The sequence below is a fragment of the Oncorhynchus masou genome, chromosome 32 (assembly GCF_036934945.1).
Source record: "Oncorhynchus masou masou isolate Uvic2021 chromosome 32, UVic_Omas_1.1, whole genome shotgun sequence".
In the NCBI taxonomy this organism is placed as follows: domain Eukaryota; kingdom Metazoa; phylum Chordata; class Actinopteri; order Salmoniformes; family Salmonidae; genus Oncorhynchus; species Oncorhynchus masou.
The window spans coordinates 31,513,868-31,531,921 of record NC_088243.1 but is presented as its reverse complement, the minus strand read 5'-3'; the positions used below and the strand labels follow the sequence as shown (position 1 = coordinate 31,531,921).

The 18,054-nt window shown below is 42.6% G+C and overlaps 1 protein-coding gene across 1 annotated transcript in view; it reads left to right on the top strand.

Moving 5' to 3' along the window:
• Window positions 1-1,380: 1,380 nt before the first annotated feature.
• The window catches only part of LOC135525919 (dnaJ homolog subfamily C member 17-like), a 44,652-nt gene continuing 27,978 nt past the window's right edge, over window positions 1,381-18,054 (top strand). Inside the window, exons 1-7 of the mRNA XM_064953892.1 lie at window positions 1,381-1,591; window positions 8,096-8,165; window positions 9,739-9,797; window positions 9,917-10,004; window positions 10,106-10,182; window positions 11,502-11,628; window positions 13,443-13,492. Coding sequence (XP_064809964.1) covers window positions 1,508-1,591; window positions 8,096-8,165; window positions 9,739-9,797; window positions 9,917-10,004; window positions 10,106-10,182; window positions 11,502-11,628; window positions 13,443-13,492 — 555 coding nt within the window. The 5' untranslated portion in view covers window positions 1,381-1,507. The remainder of the gene's footprint in view (window positions 1,592-8,095; window positions 8,166-9,738; window positions 9,798-9,916; window positions 10,005-10,105; window positions 10,183-11,501; window positions 11,629-13,442; window positions 13,493-18,054) is intronic.

Below are 18,054 nucleotides of genomic sequence, written 5' to 3'. Positions count from 1 at the left end.
AGTCTATCCATCATTGCTCCAAAACACAAGGATAACTAGTTCATACACAAACCCTAACATAGAAAATAAAACCTAGAACCCCACATAGAAGTAATAACCTAGACTAAAAATACTAGTCACACCCTGACCTACTCTACCATAGAAAATATAGGCTTTCTATGGTCAGGACGTGACAGTGGAATGTCTTCCATGTACGCTGTTACTGTTTTGAGTGTTAATTCATTCATAACTAATACATATATTAATTGGTTTGAGTAAATGCATTTCTCGTTTATAGAGTAACTCTTTGATTGACTACTTCATCATTTAGAACTGGTAAATGATCAATCGTAGAGTTAATTACACACACGTGTATGCTTTGCGGACTGGGACCAGAAATCGGCTTTGGCATTTCTAACCCATTTCTTTCCTTGAGGCCCCCATTATTAGCCAGATAATGATCAGAAAAAATAAAACATATGCAAATAAATATAGACAGTACAAATAAGCCAAAAACGGACCAGTCCATCTTGCATTTGACCGAAATGTTAGATGGCCAGTCTGCCCCTGTCTTTGTGTGGGTGTGTGATTGTTGTTCTCTTCTCAGAAAGCTTTAAATCATTCTAGGAACTGAACAGACTGGCATTGTTTACAGGGCCGGACTAACTCATTTGGGGCCCCAGGGCACCGACCTCCAGGGGTCCTACCAGCCTCTCAGGGAATGCTGCAATTAACGGGCTTTCCATGAAACTGGCTGCATTACCTTCCTCTATAAGCCACAAGCCCACATCCAGACATCCAGAAGTGAAACCAGAGTGTATTATGCCATAATAACCCATATGAAATGTTCATGAATGTACCCTCTCTTACCTTTGTTTCAAACATTTGTTATTTTTATTTTTTTAAATGATGTCCTAATATTACTGTTATATCAAGCGTAGCTGTAGACGAACACACATCTGCACGGTTTCACATTTTACATCACTCTCATTTAATGACATGTACGCTCATTCTCACAACCCATTAATCCGTAAAGCAGCACACTGTCATAAACCATAACAACATACAGTACGACTTACAGCACGTCGTTCCATACATAACAATTACCATATTATAATGGCCAGTCTGGTACAGTTTGCATAGGTAAATAAATATTACACTTTGGCACCAAAAAGTTAATATTTGTTAATTATTTACAACATTTTCATATCACAATGATATCCCAAATGGATCACTTTAAAGCCAGCAAAAAGTATTGGAATATGCCACACTTGACCAAATAGATCAACATGCTTGCATATCATTGTAATTCAATACGTATAATTTTTAATCCACAATATCGTCCCAGTTCGATAATAAATTACGTGTAGTGTACTTAAACTACACCTCCCATAATGATATGTTTTCAGGAAGTGAATGAGTTCGAATTGGAACGTTCAACCCATACCTGCTACAACAACACACATATTGAGGACGTTGATTTAACGTTTGTTTTGGTAGCTATTATATTGTACGAAAGAAAGATAACATGACAGGAAAGACAGCGAAAGACCTTTTACAGATGGACCTATATGGTCTACTGGGTATTAAAGACACAGCGACAGCGAAAGAGGTGAGTGATGGCTAGTTAGCAATAAGGAGCTAGCTTGCGAACTAGCTACTTTAGATAACTAACGTTAACTAGCTAGCTTACAAACTTTGACGCCTTGTGTAACTTAGCAGTAGGTTAGTTAGTTGCTTTGAAGTTGGTACATAGCTAAAGACCTATCTCTGCTCTTCCAAAAGGTGCTAGCACAGACGGAAGTGGGTTGTTATACTAAAAAGCCAGCTAGCTCTGATCCAGTCACCCGACGACAACAACGAGTTGCCTCTGTTGTGTTAGTAGAGGGACGAGCACTTAGCCCTGGACCAGAGCTACTAGCTCGGTTGGTTATGAACAAAGCAAGCTAACGTTAGTTACCTAATATTTTTTTTAGGTCAGAATTTGTACATCATGGATAATGTCATTAGCAATATGTTTACCAAGCCTGTAGGTCTTGTGTGTTCTAAGTAAAGTATCTTCAAATTGCCACTAAGTGGCGGCATAGTACTGTTCAAAATTCAATGTGTCTCGTGGTCCTATGACAGTTTTTATTAAGATAATAAAGAGCCAGCCATTTCTTTAGATGTGGGTTGTATCTGAAGGAAGCATGCAGATGAAGTGCAACACCTCCTGGAACAGATGTCTTCTGAAATTATAAATCAGACTCATAAGCCAATGCATCATGTTGCCAAAATTAGACCGTGGCTTCCTTTTCTAGTACTATAAGAAGGTCCTGTTTGATTCTCCCAAGGGATACCAACAAGTACCGGCTGAGCCAGCATTTGGATAAGTTCAAGAAACAAATTATCTTCCTCAATATCTCTTATTGTTTGCCAATCAGAAAGTGTACTGCAGTCTGCATGTTAAACAAGTATCATGTTTGATTGCTTGCTCAAACAAAAGGCTGCTCCACCTAATTGAAACATAGTCTGAATGACATTATGTGCAGACATGGGTATTTGGTTTGCTCTGGGAAGATTCCCCTTCCCTTGTCCTATTTTCCCTGCCCATGCTCCATGGGTGACAGGCCTGCTACATGTGTGTCCCCAAATCCAGTCATTTTCACGACCACCTCTGTGCTAAATTTTCAGCTCCTAAAATCTGCAGGCCAGAAGGAAATTAACATTGCTGCCAAATTGTGGGAAGAATTCAATTTCCTAATTGGATTTCAAAGTCTCATCCACCCCAGAGGAGCATTTTAGGGAAGTTAGTGGTTGTGGCCTGGCCAGAAAAAGTCCCTGAAATGGGGAGCTGAGTTTTGTGAGGTTTGCTGATGGTCAGGAAAGATAGTGAGCAGTAGTGCATACACCAGTGTGTGTGAGGGGACTGGTAGAATTTGTGAAACCAGGTGGTGCAATCTACATTGTCAGTTGTTTTCTCCCACTGTTACACCAGGAGGACTGCTGTTTTATCATTGAAATAGGAAATACTCTTTCAAGATCATGTTAATGTGGACTTAGCAACAGCTTGTAAACGATTCCCTGATGAATCTTGGCTTCCTGTTACTCCTCCTGGTTTGAATTACCTTTGTCGTTATCTCTGGTTTTGAAATTCCTCTCATTTTGGATTCCAGATATTTTAGTTAGGGAGCTGGTGGCTTGGAACCTGCGGTTCATGCACATCACTGAATGAATCATTATCTGGAGTTATTTTTGCCACGGAGTTCTCCTTTAGCTGACAGTTAAACAGACCAGTTATTTTTCAGGCACATGCTCCTGCAAATCAGCAGGGATAAAGAAGTGGCTGTTTTACAGAGGAAGGGAATAGACCAAACACAGTTTAAGCACCAAAAAATTCAATAAGATTCAGCAATGTGGCTGCCTGGTGCTATTTCTTTTGTCTAATAAAGCAGAATATAGCCTACCTATAGTGTGACTGTTTAAGACAGATAGATTGTGTCTCCATATATCTGAGTTATGTGCAGACATTATTCACCAGCAGATGTCTTTATGGACTTTATCATGACAGTGCAGCGTTTACACGTGGAGCTCCTTCCTCTCCTTCTCATTGCTCTTTGTTTCTGGCTCCCTGACTGTAGTAATGTTAGGCCTCAGTGGCTACAACAGCTCATGGTACTATAGCTTAGCTAGCTGTGGGACTGAATAGAGTGACCCCCTGCTAGGCTGGCTGTGTATCCTACCGTTGCACTCTACTGCCTGCCTGCATCCATTCAGAAGACACTTTCCTCGGGTAGGTGAGTAACTCAGCTGGCCCTTGGCAGGCCCCAATCATGATAATTGTATCACTGTCCCAAACAAATGTTCCTGTCAGGCGAATTATGCTCAGCTCAGGGCGCATTTTGGAAGCTGAACCGCAATTACATCTTAGTAGACACACACACGTTCCGCTTTATACCCCCGACCTCTGTACATATTTTATAATTTCCTTTTCTTTCTCCCCCTGCACCACTCCCTTGTCCTTCTTTCACTCCCTCTCTCCTTTTCTCTCTCTTTCTTCCTTGCATGTGTTTTCTCCAGCGGATAATTTTCTAATAATGTCAGATCAGTGTAATTTAGGAGGATGGCCCAGTTGCAGAGCAGGTAGTTAATCAGCCACCCATGTGGGTCCTGCTGTGGCTGTGTTGGGGCCAGTTGTCAGCTGTAATAGGTACTACAGGCGGGTAATGAGTACAAGATGTGGGCATGCAGTAAAGACTGTGGCAGGCAGCGGGTGGCAGAGAGAGCCTGATTTCACCAGGCACCAACCATTAGGCTACTGTTTGCCTGCTGGTATTGTAAGTAAGTAGCCCACTGCTAAGGAGGGAGGGATGGGCTTGATTATCAAATCAAATTACATTTTATGTCACATGCCTGAATACGACAGGTGTAGATGTTACTGTGAAGTGCTTGCTTACGAGCCCTTCCTAACGATGCAGAGTCGAAAAATAGTCACACAAAAATGGCGTTATATACAGGGAATACCAGTACCAGATCAATGTACAGAGGTACGAGTCCGGGTAACCATTTAATTAAACACATTTCCACGTAAAATTACCCATGAGCACCAACATGAAGTTCATAGGACCCTGTTAAATTGGGTGTTGAATGAAAGATAAGAGAACCATTATCCATCCTAAAAATAAGAAATAGACAAAGTATTTGATTTCTGGTCAAACAAATGGAAAAGGGGTCTTAGATAAAATACTTTTTCTGCTAATTGTTTTCTAACAGGTGGCATGCATAAGTCTAAATATTCCTGTTACATTGTACAACCTTCAATGTCATGTCATAATTGCCTAATTCTGGCAAATTAGTTCGCAACGAGCCAGGCGGCCCAAATTGTTGCATATGCCCTGACCCTGCGTGCAATGAACGCAAGAGAAGTGACACAATTTCACCTGGTTAATATTGCCTGCTAACCTGGATTTCTTTTAGCTAAATATGCAGGTTTAAAAATATATTTTCTGTAGATGCCCTGTTAGTCTAATGGTTAATTGCTCCTTTAAGAAGTCTCATTCTCATAATTTATTTAAGATATCCAGCACTGGAAAAACAGTAATGAGTAGTAGACCTGTAGTTGCCACTGTTATTGATTCTCCTCACTCAAGAGGACCTGTCCCGACCTGAGATTTCTACTTCCCCTTATCACTGAATTAGCTCACTCTAAAGTTGCCACATTGGCATGTACAGATGACCCTGGGTCTACCTCAATTGGGGCTTGCGTGTTACATCAGTGATGGGACCAATGATGTATTTAACTAAATTCAGGGCTACGGGAGCAGTATTGACTTGCCAGCAGTAGATGAGGGAGATGGGGCAGAGTGGGGGGGGGGCACCTGGCACTGGACTGGCTTGTCTTATGGAGCCCCAGTGCCGAGCACAGCACTATGAAACCCACAGTCAGTAATCCCCAAGGGGGTGTCCTTCTGCTGTTGGAGTGCTTGCACGCATTTACCAAATAGGCTGTTATTAACACAGAGGGGATCTCTCCCCCACCCCATCCTCAAGCCCCTAAGCCCAGTTCTTCTCAAGGCGATGAGAATAAGGGCCTCTGTGGAGCTTGTTAAAGGGAGGTGAGGTAACCACTCTGAGGGATTTGATTTACTGATGGTGTTACAATTACTAGCGTGGATGTTTTTCAGCACAGCGTGCTTGATGACAGGTTGCTCTTGTTCAAGAGCTCGGTAGGTGTCCGGGCAGCTGGAGAAACCTACTTTGACCTTACAAAATGACAGAGACATGTAAACTTATGAGATTGGTCTGATGATGGCCAAAGCCACTATGTGAGTTGAGGTCACGACCTGACCTCTGAACCGGCTGATGTGTTTCTCTTGGGCAGTGGCAGTGCTGCGTAACTCAGGAGCTTCTCATGTCATGAGAGGGGTCGCTGGTCAAGAAGTGGTCCACCTGATCGGGGGAGGGGGGGGGACTATGAGAAGAGACTGAGTAGGATTAGGTGGTCCAGGAGAGGTGAGACAAGAAATGCAGCAGAGCAGAAAGTGACTGGATAGTAGAGAGGAGAGGTGGTAGGAGGCTGAGTGGGAAGTGTTGCTGCTTGAAATAGTTCTACTGACCTGAATATTACTCTATGTAGGAAGCTCTCTGAGTGAAGGGCTGTAATAATGTGTAGCCTCACAGAGCGATCCCACCCTGTCTATCCCTCTCTGTACAGCACACCATGTCCAGACCAGACTACTTTAGACGAGGATAGGCTCATCCCCAGATAGTTAAAATGTCTTCTCTGACTGCTGATGCATTACCACATCCTCTTCAGTTCACTAACAGCCAGTCAGTCAGTCGGTCTGGGCTGTCTGTTTTGGCACATTCCTCAGATCCAATAGTGCAAAAAAAAATGCAAACGTTGCCCGGAGTTGATGGTGTCCAATGCAAAACAGAGCAGAAAGGGGCCCTTGATCTATCCAGTTGTAATGGACCGGTTCTGATTGATTGGCAGCACGGAAGAGATGAGGTTGTGGTGAAAGGGGGGGGGGGGGCTGGGAATTGCCAGGGACCTCAAAATACGACCTTATCATGATTTTTTAACTTTAACTTTTATTTAACTAGGCAAGTTGGCTATGAACAAATTCTTATTTACAATGACGGCCTAGGAACAGTGGGTTAACTGCCTTGTTCAGGGGCAGAATGACAGATTTCTACCTTGTCAGCTCGGGGATTCGATCTGGCCCAACACTCTAACCAGGCTACCTGCCGCCTGATACTTAGCTGCTGATACAATATATATTGAGATTCTCATGATTTATTGCAATTCGATACTGCAATTATATTGCGATTTGATGTTCCAAACATATTGCTCACCATATTTCTGCTGCAGAGAGACGAGAGAGCATGAGAAAATTAGTTTTGATCAGTCAAGGAAATAAGTGCTGAAAACATGTTGGCTCACGTGAAGAAGATGTAGAACAAGCTATAAGATGAAAAATACCAGAGTTTTGGCACAGATACTGCTGACGAGCACTAACTAATGCTACCTAGCAACAACAAAAAATATTTGCAGTCAAAATATCAATATAATTTGCGATATGTAACTATTGATTTTTCCCGCATCACTAGAAAGGGGGAGGTGAAAGCATGCAGAATGCTGGCAGGGCTGATTAGGACGTGAGGTCTTCATTGGGCTTGGAGGAGCGGTTTGAAAAGCTGCTTTCTCTCTCAATGGGCCCTGCTTCCTCTCTGGAGGAGTAGACATTGCCTAATGAAAAACACGTTGTCATTAACTCGCCCAGAAGAGCCCAAGAAATGCGGTTAACATTCCAGAGAACAACGGAGTAAAAAAAAAAAGAAACGGACTAGAACCTGATTTTTAAGATCACAATGCTCCAAAGTATTTTCCCCCCGCTAAGTTTGTCACTCATATTTTAAAATGTTTTGGCTTGAGACACAAGATATTAATGGCTGCCATCCCAATTTAGTGACTGACAATGGTACACTGTTTGTGTGTTACTGTAATTTTTTTCCTCTGCTGTCAATCCATATTTATCTTGAAAAAGTTTTGTCAGCATTAAGGTGACAGCAGTCAAGATGTGGCCCCAGTGAAACAGAGCCTAAACTCACTAATCAACTACTAAACGCATTTCCACCCCCTGTACCGTCATATCAAACTTCTACTCATATTTTCGTTATGTTTCCAGGAGACCATAATTTTTTTTATACACATTTCACTTTTTGGGCCAGTAATGGCATGAAAAACAATAATTGTGTTGGAAATATATTTCAGAGATTCTAGATTGTCAAGATGCATACAGCGGTTTGGAATATTCAGGAAAAACAACCTTGAAGGCATTCTTTCGAAACAACAACATAGTACAGTCTCTACCACAAAGACCAACCAAGGTGCACAAAATGAAGAACTAACTGCATGCATCTACAAAAATATGAATCCACTCTTGGGGCAGTTAATAAAAACAACACAACACAGTAATGGAGAATCTGGCCCTTCTAGGTTATTGGTTTCAATAGACAACTGAACATAGTGAACTGGGACATAATGTGAATAACAATGTGCTGACCTAAGTCCATGCATACTAAAAGAGTAAACACTCGGACTCTGATTTAATTCTCCCCTTTTTTTCTGTAGATCAAGAAAGCCTACCGACAGAAGGCCTTGACATGCCATCCAGACAAGAACCCAGACAACCCAAAAGCAGGTGAATGAAAATGACATGGCACGATGTCCATTTCTCCTCACCTCGTATACCTGAACTCCATCGACACTAGCTACGTCCATCATTGTGACCTGACACACCCTGAGAGAATATAGTGTGTGTGTGTTTGGTGTCTTGTATGACTGGGAGGTTAACATGGGTATTCATGTGCAGTGTGGCCCTGTCAACAGGCAACAAGCTTGCATCTCCTCTCTTAACCCACAACATTACATGCTGACATCTCCTCCACGAAACCCTCTAGAGTCTGACCTTGCTGCCAGATGGACCTCCATGGCCAACCAGAGCAAAGGCTTCCCACAGGCCCTCCAGCCATGCGGGCCAGCCCCAGCCAGACAGCATGACTAGCATTTCTCCAGCCAGCTCCTTTGGCACTATGCGGCTTGTCACCAACAAACGTCAACAACCAGTTTCGGAAGTTTCAGTATAATTCTGCGTCCGGGGAAAAAAATCACTGTGGCAAAAGCCCGTTGTAAGGCATGTTTAAAAGTGAGGTTTGTGCGGTTGCTGGATACCTCTTACTATCCCTGATTAAGTAAAAAATGGGAAACAAGGGGGTAATGGGGGGGCTGAGTGGAATAAAACAATGAAATTTACCAGAAATGAAAAGGAGAGGTTGAAGAATGTTCTCTTTCACATCACATGCACTGATTTACCCACTTGCACGAGAGGTTAAGAGCCCCGAGACTGTAGCCCCAAGGGATGGGGGGGTCAAGTTCCACCCCCCCATATTGCACGCCCTGTGCTGTAATAGTCTGAGCTGCTCTGGCCAATGTGGCACTCCAGCAGGCTTTCATTCAGCCAGCTCTGCTCCATGTGCGTAGGTAACTTGACCCGTCCACTTCCACCACAGTCTCCAGCCTTCTGTTTGTGTGCTGCTTTTCTCACAGGGAGTAAGAGTAGAGGTCCGTTAGATAGAAGAAAAAAACTCCCATAAGTGAGTGATTTAAGCGTGCAGTAGTGGGGCTGTTATGAGCTGGGGGTTTGCGGTGCTGGGGGGGGTGGATAGAGGCGAGCGCCAGGGATTTGTGTGGTACTTGTGATTGCCCCTGTGGCCCCGTAGGGCTCACAAATGGGAGATGGATTGAGAGGTCTGGGTGGATTTATGTGGGGAAAAGTGCGAGTGGATCATTGGGGAACCAGGTTTCGTGAGACTCCGGGCACATTTTAACACAGGAAATGTCTCCGTTTATGTCAGCCCCGGGTCCTGCGTTGGCAAGGAGACATCACAGAGCACACGCCTGCTAGTTTTTTGAACCTTGCCTCATTTCGATCCTCTCCTCCACACGCAACGCACAGCCCCCATGGTCTCTCCCTCTCTCCTCCCCACCTCCCCTCGCGTGTTAGAAGCTCACTAAGGTATCATTACCTTGCGTTGTTAACCTTTGTCCCATTTGGTTGCTGTTTTTTAAAGCTAACATTCTACACATGCACTATGGTCCCCTTAACCACATCTTAAGTCCCCACTGAGCAGGACTATGAAAGAGTGTATGTTTCTATGTACTGTACAGTATTTATTATCTCTAGAACATGAGTGTCCTTGGTGTTTCCTCCCCAGCTGATCTCTTCCACCAGCTGTCCCAGGCCCTAGAGGTGCTGACTGATGCTGCTGCCAGGGTAAGACTCTCTGTCTGTCTGATACTCACCCATCACCAATACCCCCCCCCCCAGGCCCTTTTTCTTTCTTCTCTCCAACTGTTCATCACATCAGACTGTCCTCCTCTCTTCTGTGTCAGGCTGCTTACGATAAGATTTGCGCTGCCAAGAAACATGCGGAGGAGAGGAATAACAAGCTAGATGCTAAGAGGAGGAAGATCAAGCTAGGTGAGCCCTCAAACCTGTGCCATCTCAACAATTATTTCCCTCAGTTTCCAAAACTGGTGATTTAGGATGTGTGTGTGTGTGTGTGTGTGTGATTTTCACAGACTTGGAGGCCAGAGAACGTCAGGCTGAGGCCCATAGTGCAGAACAGTTCCAAAACACCAGAACTCTACAGGAGGAGGTAAGAGATACAACTCCACAGCATCCTAGTTTCCTACTCTGACCCTAGAACAGATCATACAGGCATGTTTCACTTGAATGCCAATCTACACACAGTCAGGTGGCTAAAACATTACATTTACATTTAAGTCATTTAGCAGACGCTCTTATCCAGAGCGACTTACAAAACAATCGGCATTCTGGAGGGTGGATGAATCAGAATATATAACACATGCTCAGCTCACCTGCTCAACCTCCTGAATGCTGCACCGCACACAGTCAGCCCCAGAGTACAGCTGTTCCAATCACTGGCTTAGTGAAGGTAACACACACAGCCATCTCTCTATTCTCGGCCCCCACACCCTCTCAAACAGTTGAGCCTACCATTGTTATTATAACGCACACTTTCACGTGTTTCCCTTGATTGACCTTGAAATTCACTAAAGTCGTGGGCAAACAACAAAACTGCAGCCATATCTCACGAAACATGTTTACTATTATTTATTATGATTTATTATGATTTTTTCCCTCTCCCCAATTTCGATCTTGTCTCACCGCTGCAACTCGGCCTCGGGAGGCGAAGGTCGAGTCACGCGTCCTCTGAAACATGACCCGCCAAACCAAGCTTCTTAACACCCCCCCTGCTGAACCCGGAAGCCAGCTGTACCAATGTGTTGGAGGGAAACATCGTTCACCTGATGACCGAAGTCAGCCTGCAGGGTCCCGGCCCGCCACAAGGAGTTGCTAGAGCGCGATGAGCCAAGTAAAGCCCCACTGGCCAAACCCTCCTCTAGCCCGGACGATGCTGGGCCAATTGTGCGCCGCCTTATGGGACACCCAATCACGGCCGGTTGTGATACAGCCCGGGATCGAACCCGGGTCTGTAGCCTCTAGCACTGCGATGCAGGGCCTTAGACCGCTGTACCACTCAGGAGGCCATAGAAGCGTTTTCATTCCTTGCCATATCATTATTATTTCCATTAGGCAACATTGCATGACTTGATACACTTTGCTCATAAAGTCAATGGTAAATAAAAGGTTTGGGATGCTTTTCATGTGAGTCATGATGACTTGCCCTCAGCCTGTTAAATGCATGTAGTTATGGGCCGTGTGCGTTGTGACTGACTGACTGGGAGTGATCACCAGTAGGTGGTAGTATTCTATTGAGCTAGTGGTACTGCACCGTAGCTGGTCTTTCAAAAAAATAAAAATAATCATAATTTCAAAAAAACGTATCCTAGTTTATCACTGGTACTCTAAGACGTTTTGTGAATATCGGCCCAGAAACCATCCTTGGGAGAATGATGTTCCTTGTTAACCCTGGGGTTATTGTTCTGTCAGATTGCCCGTCTGAGGGAGGAGGGCTCCAGGCAGCTGCAGGAGGAACAGAGGCTGATCAAGGAACAGATCCAGAGGGAGAAGGAGACACAGCTCCACCACACAGGCACCTCAGACTACACATCTACAGGTACTGCACTCAACCACACTATATTTATTGATATATATATATATATATATATATATGACATTTCACATTCTTAAAATAAAGTGGTGATCCTAACTGACCGAAGACAGGGAAGTTTTGCTAGGATTAAATGTCAGGAATTGTGAAACTGAGTTTAAATGTATTTGCTAAGGTGTATGTAAACTTCCAACTTCATGTGTATGTGTGTGGCTGTTCCCACAACAGCTCAATAGGGTTGAGGTCTGTGCTGGCCACTCCATTATAGACAGAATACCAACTGACGGCTTCTTCCCTAAATAGTTCTTCCATAGTTTGGAGCTGTGCTTTGGGTCATTGTCCTCTTGTATTTTAATTTAATTTTACCTTTATTTAACTAGGCAAATCAGTTAAGAACAAATTCTTATTTTCAATGTCGGCCTAGGAACAGTGGGTTAACTGCCTGTTCAGGGGCAGAACGACAGATTGTCAGCTCGGTGGTTTGAACTTGCAACCTTCCGGTTACTAGTCCAACGCTCTAACCACTAGAAATTGGCTCCAATTAAGCGCCGTCCACATGGTATGGCATTGCAAAATGGAGTGACAGCGTTCCTTCTTCAAGGTCCCTTTTACCCTGTACAAATCTCCCACTTTACCACCAAAGCACCCCCAGACCATCACATTGCCTCCACCATGCTTGACAGATGATGTCAAGCACTCCTCGAGCATATTTTCATTTTTTCTGCATCTCAAGAATGTTCTTCCTTGTGATCCGAACACCTCAAACTTAGATTTGTCTGTCCATAATATATATACATGCATACATATACACACAATTATATACACACACACAATTATATGCTGAGGTGGGGGGGTCACGGTCCACCACCCTGTGCCATAACAGTCTGAGCTGCTCAGGCCAATGTGGTACTCCAGTGCCCATATAGAACTTTATTCTTGAAATGTTGGTGATGTAACAATACGAGCGCGCCTCTGACAGTTCATTCTACCTTCTCTAATGCTATGCTTTTTTTTGCCTCTGGTGCTGTATGTCAGACCCACTGCCAATGCTGTCTACTAAACCAGGCCAGTCAACAGGGCAATGACCAGCCAGTCGGACATATATTATACAGTACACACCCTGCCTGGACAGAACAACAATGGCTTGTCTTTGACTTAGAATTTGTTACAGTATGTTGCTTAGGAACACAAAACTGTTTGGAATATTAGTATGAAAGACCTATTTTTGTCCTTTGGCAAAGAAATGACCTAACATAATACAGACCTAACAGAAACATATACAGCTTCATCATCTGGTCGACTAGTATTCTACCTCTTATTATCATATTTGCATTTGGGGGGAAAATATGCTGGTTCTGGGCTGTAGCCATGATAAACCGTTGTCTAAATGTCTCTAATAAAGGGATGTGATGGAAGTCAAGGTTGTGGGAGATGAGGTCTTGGCCTGGCCCCCCTTTGCGGCTATTCACTAAGTCATGCAGGGTCAGCACGTCTTCACCGAGACCCTCTCTGCTCGCATGCTATTGGGACTCTGCGGTGAGGCCTTCCTGGAACAATGCCCTGTTATGGCTCCAGAGGCGCCTGGCGGGTCAGCCGGCTTGGGACCAGTACAGTACGTGGGGGGGATGAACAACCAAAGGCTGATCATGTATGACCTGCGGTGATGCGAGGCAAGCGGACAACAATTTCTTGACTACTGTGACGGAGCCCTCCCCGACCAACCGCACTTCTCATTTGTCTTTTTGACATTTGTTTGTCTGCCTGAATAAATAATAGTTTCTTTGTCTTTCTCTCTCTCCCTTTCCCTCGCTCTCTTGCAGACTCAGCTGTTGGAAGGCATTCCAAGAGCAACGTGACCCCCAAATTAAAAGTAAGCTATAATATTGCCTTTAGTTGGGATTGGAAGAGGGGTCAGTGTTTTTAGGGTTGAGATTCTTGGACAAGGAACATGGGAAGAGAGGGAGAAGAGTCTCCGTACTGGTGTCCTCCTGAGGAATCTTTGACGGGAGTTAAACCATGGCCAGAACCTCCAAAGTATTTCATTAGTAAGGGGTTTATGATGGAAACCAAGACATTTGGGATATAGTAAAGAGCACATACACTCCTCCCCAAGTGCGTATGTGCCCTGTTCCTGTCTGTTCCTCTCCTCCAGTGTACTGTAGTCCATCGTCAGGAGAGCTGTAACTACGTAAATAGAGGGTTATTATATTTCCTTTGGAAACCACTCAATCCACATCTATTAAAGGACACAGGGGATGTTAGCTAATGTCTTTATATATTTCATCTTGTTAAAATGTCTGATACCCATCGAGCGGTGTATCCCCTAAAGAATCCGCGTGTGTTAGGAAAACAAACATCAGGGTTGAGGGCTGAGTCTTGCTACGGTATTAAACATATCATATTCACGTACTGTACATGTGAATATTGTTCCATACATTGCTCTAAGGGGCAGTTGTATCTGATAGTTGGGCACACGCAAGAAGTCAGTCAGTCAGATTTTGCCGTATTGATAGATGTAAATGAATGACATCTGTATCATTTTTATATTACAACGTTCAAGCCGTATTGTTCCTGGCCCTATAGCGTTGTTCTTTCCTTCAGTATTCCAATACAACAGGCCCAATTTTGGGTATCTTATCAGTCTTCATCTGACAGAAATTGAATAATTTTGTTGATGTTATTTTGGTGTAGAATATATTCCAAAACTACTGGGGGACATTGACCCTTACATTTCTAATACTCCTTATTGATTTCAACAGTGCTATTTGGAAGTTCATCATAAACCATTGTTGTCCTCCCCACTGTGGCAGATTCTTTGACAAGACTGTTATTTTTCGTGTGAGGGTATTTGTTTTTGTTCTAAAATATTTAGGTATTTGCGGCTTCCAAGCGTGCGTATCAAATGTACCAGAGCAGTTGGGAACTGCCAGGGAACTCCAATCTCTTTAGAGTTGTTTAGACTACCAGCAATATATACAGCAGCAATGTGCTGGAGCAGTCTGAAATTTGGGTATCATCCAAGATCGGCTCTGCCTTGTTAGAAGATTAATGTGATACAAGGTTATCGTTGGGTAGGGGAGAACTGCCTTGGAAGGAGAAAGCACATTTTCAAAATAATTGTTTGAAAAAGAATGGTGTGTAGAATGGTGAATTCCCAGAAAGGCTCCCTCTGACAGTGAACAGGGTGTTGGTCTGGACCTAGTCTGGCCGCTTGCCTTTGATAATTCTGCTCCAGATAGTTAGCGAGAAAGTCTTGACCCTGCAGGGTTATGAATGGAATTAGCCTGTTACATAACATCTTACTCAGAGCTAAGCACTGGGAAGAAGAAGCATTTGCAACTGAAATTATGTACAGTTCAGATAATTTACTGTACGTAAACCTGAGTCAACTTTTAGCTGTCAGCCAACATGTCAGCCAACAGACACATGCATTGATCTGATTTTCTGTAATATACCATTGCAATGCTTAAAAGCCAGATCAATGCCAGTGGGCTGGACAGACCATAATATTGTGACCATAACCATGAACACCAAGGTTCCAAAGAAACCCCCTAGGATTGTGGTCAAAATACATTTAATCATGAGCTATTTCTAAATGATTTGGCTGCTGTACCCTGAGTGCTGATTTATCTAGAGGATGATTTAAATCACGCTACAGAATGTTTTATTGATTTGGTCAATGAGGTAATGGACCATCATGCCCCTATAAGAAAGAGTACAGTTGGTGCTCGTCCATCTCCATGGATTGATGAACTGGTGAGGCTTTTTCTCAAAGAAATATGGCAATAGTCTTAGCAGCCAAGTCAAAATTAGAAATTGATGAACAGAATTATAGAACATAATGTAATTATGCAGTTAAATTGAATCAAAAGAGAAAAAAAAGTTATTTTACAACAATGCGTTTATAGATTGTAAAAACGATTCTAAAAAGGTATGGAACACAGTTAAGGGCTTACTTGGTACATCTATCTCATCATGCCCATCTAGTGTGGAGGTTGACGGGAGAATAATAACAAAATCAGTTGATATTGCCAATGATTTTGCAGATTTTTTTTTACAAAGAAGAATTAAATTACTGAGCAACAATGTAAACATACATTCTTCCAAACAAGCTATTGTCCAATGGATTGATGATCATATTATGAGCAACGAGATCTTCTCTTTTAGTCTACAAACAGTGTCAGTGGAGGAGGTGTTAAATCTATTGAAGTCATTACCTGATGGTAAATCTACAGGTTATGGTCTTATGGACAATTATTTTGCTTCGCTGTGCTGCTCCCCTGATTGCAGTTCCACTGAGATACATATTTAATTGGTCACTGGAAAAGGGGATGTTTGCAAATGTATGGAAGCATGCGAAACAGTGTCCTATTCCGAAAGACAGCAAAGAACCCATTACTTCTGCCAATAGTCGACCAATTATTATACCCCCTACACTCAGTAAGATATTGGAGGATATTGTGAGTAGACAAATGTGGGAGTACATGGAAAATAATGATCTGATTACAACCAATCAGCATGCTTATCGCAAAAACCATTCCACTGCATTGGTTGACATGACTGACCAGTGGATCAATGCTATGGATAATGGCAAGTTTGTGGGTGTACTATTTTTCAATTTTAGTGCGTCATTTCATTTAGTGGATCATGAAATAAGTTTGACAAAATTAACGCATTATGGTTTTAAGGAGGTAGCATTGAATTGGGTACAGTCATATCTAACTGACAGGAAACAGTCCACCTATATCAATGGTTCATTTTCTTCCCTTCATGTGTTAAACTGTGGAATACCGCAGGGCAGCTGCCTTGGGCCACTTTATTTAATATATACCAAGGATCTTCCCTATGCCTTAGCTGAAACTCAAGCCACTATATTTGCAGATGATACTACAATTTATGCAGCAAGACAATCGGTTCAACAGGTACAGCAAGCTTTACAAGGAGATTTGGAGAATATCAGGGAGTGGGATTGCCAAAACAAACTTGTTTTAAACAACAAGAAAACAAAAGTTTTCTTGGTCTGTTCAACTAGGAAAAGGCCAAAACAGCATGGGATACAATTAAGTATGGAGGAGTAATCAAATCAAATTTATTTATATAGCCCTTCGTACATCAGCTGATATCTCAAAGTGCTGTACAGAAACCCAGCCTAAAACCCCAAACAGCAAGCAATACAGGTGTAGAAGCATGGTGGCTAGGAAAAACTCCCTAGAAAGGCCAAAACCTAGAGGAACCAGGCTATGTGGGGTGGCCAGTCCTCTTCTGGCTGTGCCGGGTGGAGACAGAACATGTTCAAGATGTGGCCAAGATGTTCAAATGTTCATAAATGACCAGCATGGTCCAATAATAATAAGGCAGAACAGTTGAATCTGGAGCAGCAGCACGGCCAGGTGGACTGGGGACAGCAAGGAGTCATCATGTCAGGTAGTCCTGAGACATGGTCCTCCGAGAGAGAGAGAGAGAAAAAGAGAATTAGAGAGAGCACACTTAAATTCACACAGGACACTGAATAGGACAGGAGTACAAATTGAAGAAGTGGCAGAAACCAAACTATTGGGAGTGCAGCTAGACAACTGCTTATCATAGTCGTGTCAAATAACTAATCTATGTAAAAAATAAAAATTAAAACAGCATGCATAATCAGAAGGATAGCCTAAATATTTACCAGGAAAACTTCTTCAGCAAATAACACAAGCATTAATTGAGAGTCAGGTGAACTACTGTTCTGTGGTCTTGGGAAATGCATCATCAAGTGAAGTTAGGAGGCTGCAGAATGCACAGAACAAAGCAGCAAGGATTGTTTTAAGGTGGAGATATGGTTCTTCTGTTGCAGTCATGCACAGTGCTCTTTGTTGGTCATCAATCGACAAGATAATTGAAAAAAACATGCTTATTTTATTTCATAATATACATCATTTAAAACGGTCAAGTTCTATTCACAGCGGTATTCAGTTGGTAAGAGACAGACATTCCGTAAATATTAGGAATAGATTGTCCACCATCTATGCGTTATCCAGACAGAAAAGAGAAATAGGCAAAAGAACATTTCGATTTAGAGGAATAAAGAAATTGAATAAATTAACTGAGCAAACTAGAAACCTTTCAATATATAAATTTAAACATTTATTTTAAAATGATTTAAATATACTACATAGAAATTTTGTGGGACTATAGTAGATGAAGAATCAATATTTTTTTAGATTGGAGTATTTATTGAGTCATTATGTTACTATATTATGTATGTTTGTAATAGTGTGTTATATGTAAAAATGTGTTTGCATTATAAATTGTATTTTAATGTTTAAGGACTCTTGGAAGATTACTCCAAATGGGGACTAAATCCAAATAAAATCAAACATTATAGAGATCATGGCTTCATTACATTGTATTTGCTAATAATGTCCAGAGCTAACAAGGGGTTCTCAGAATAAA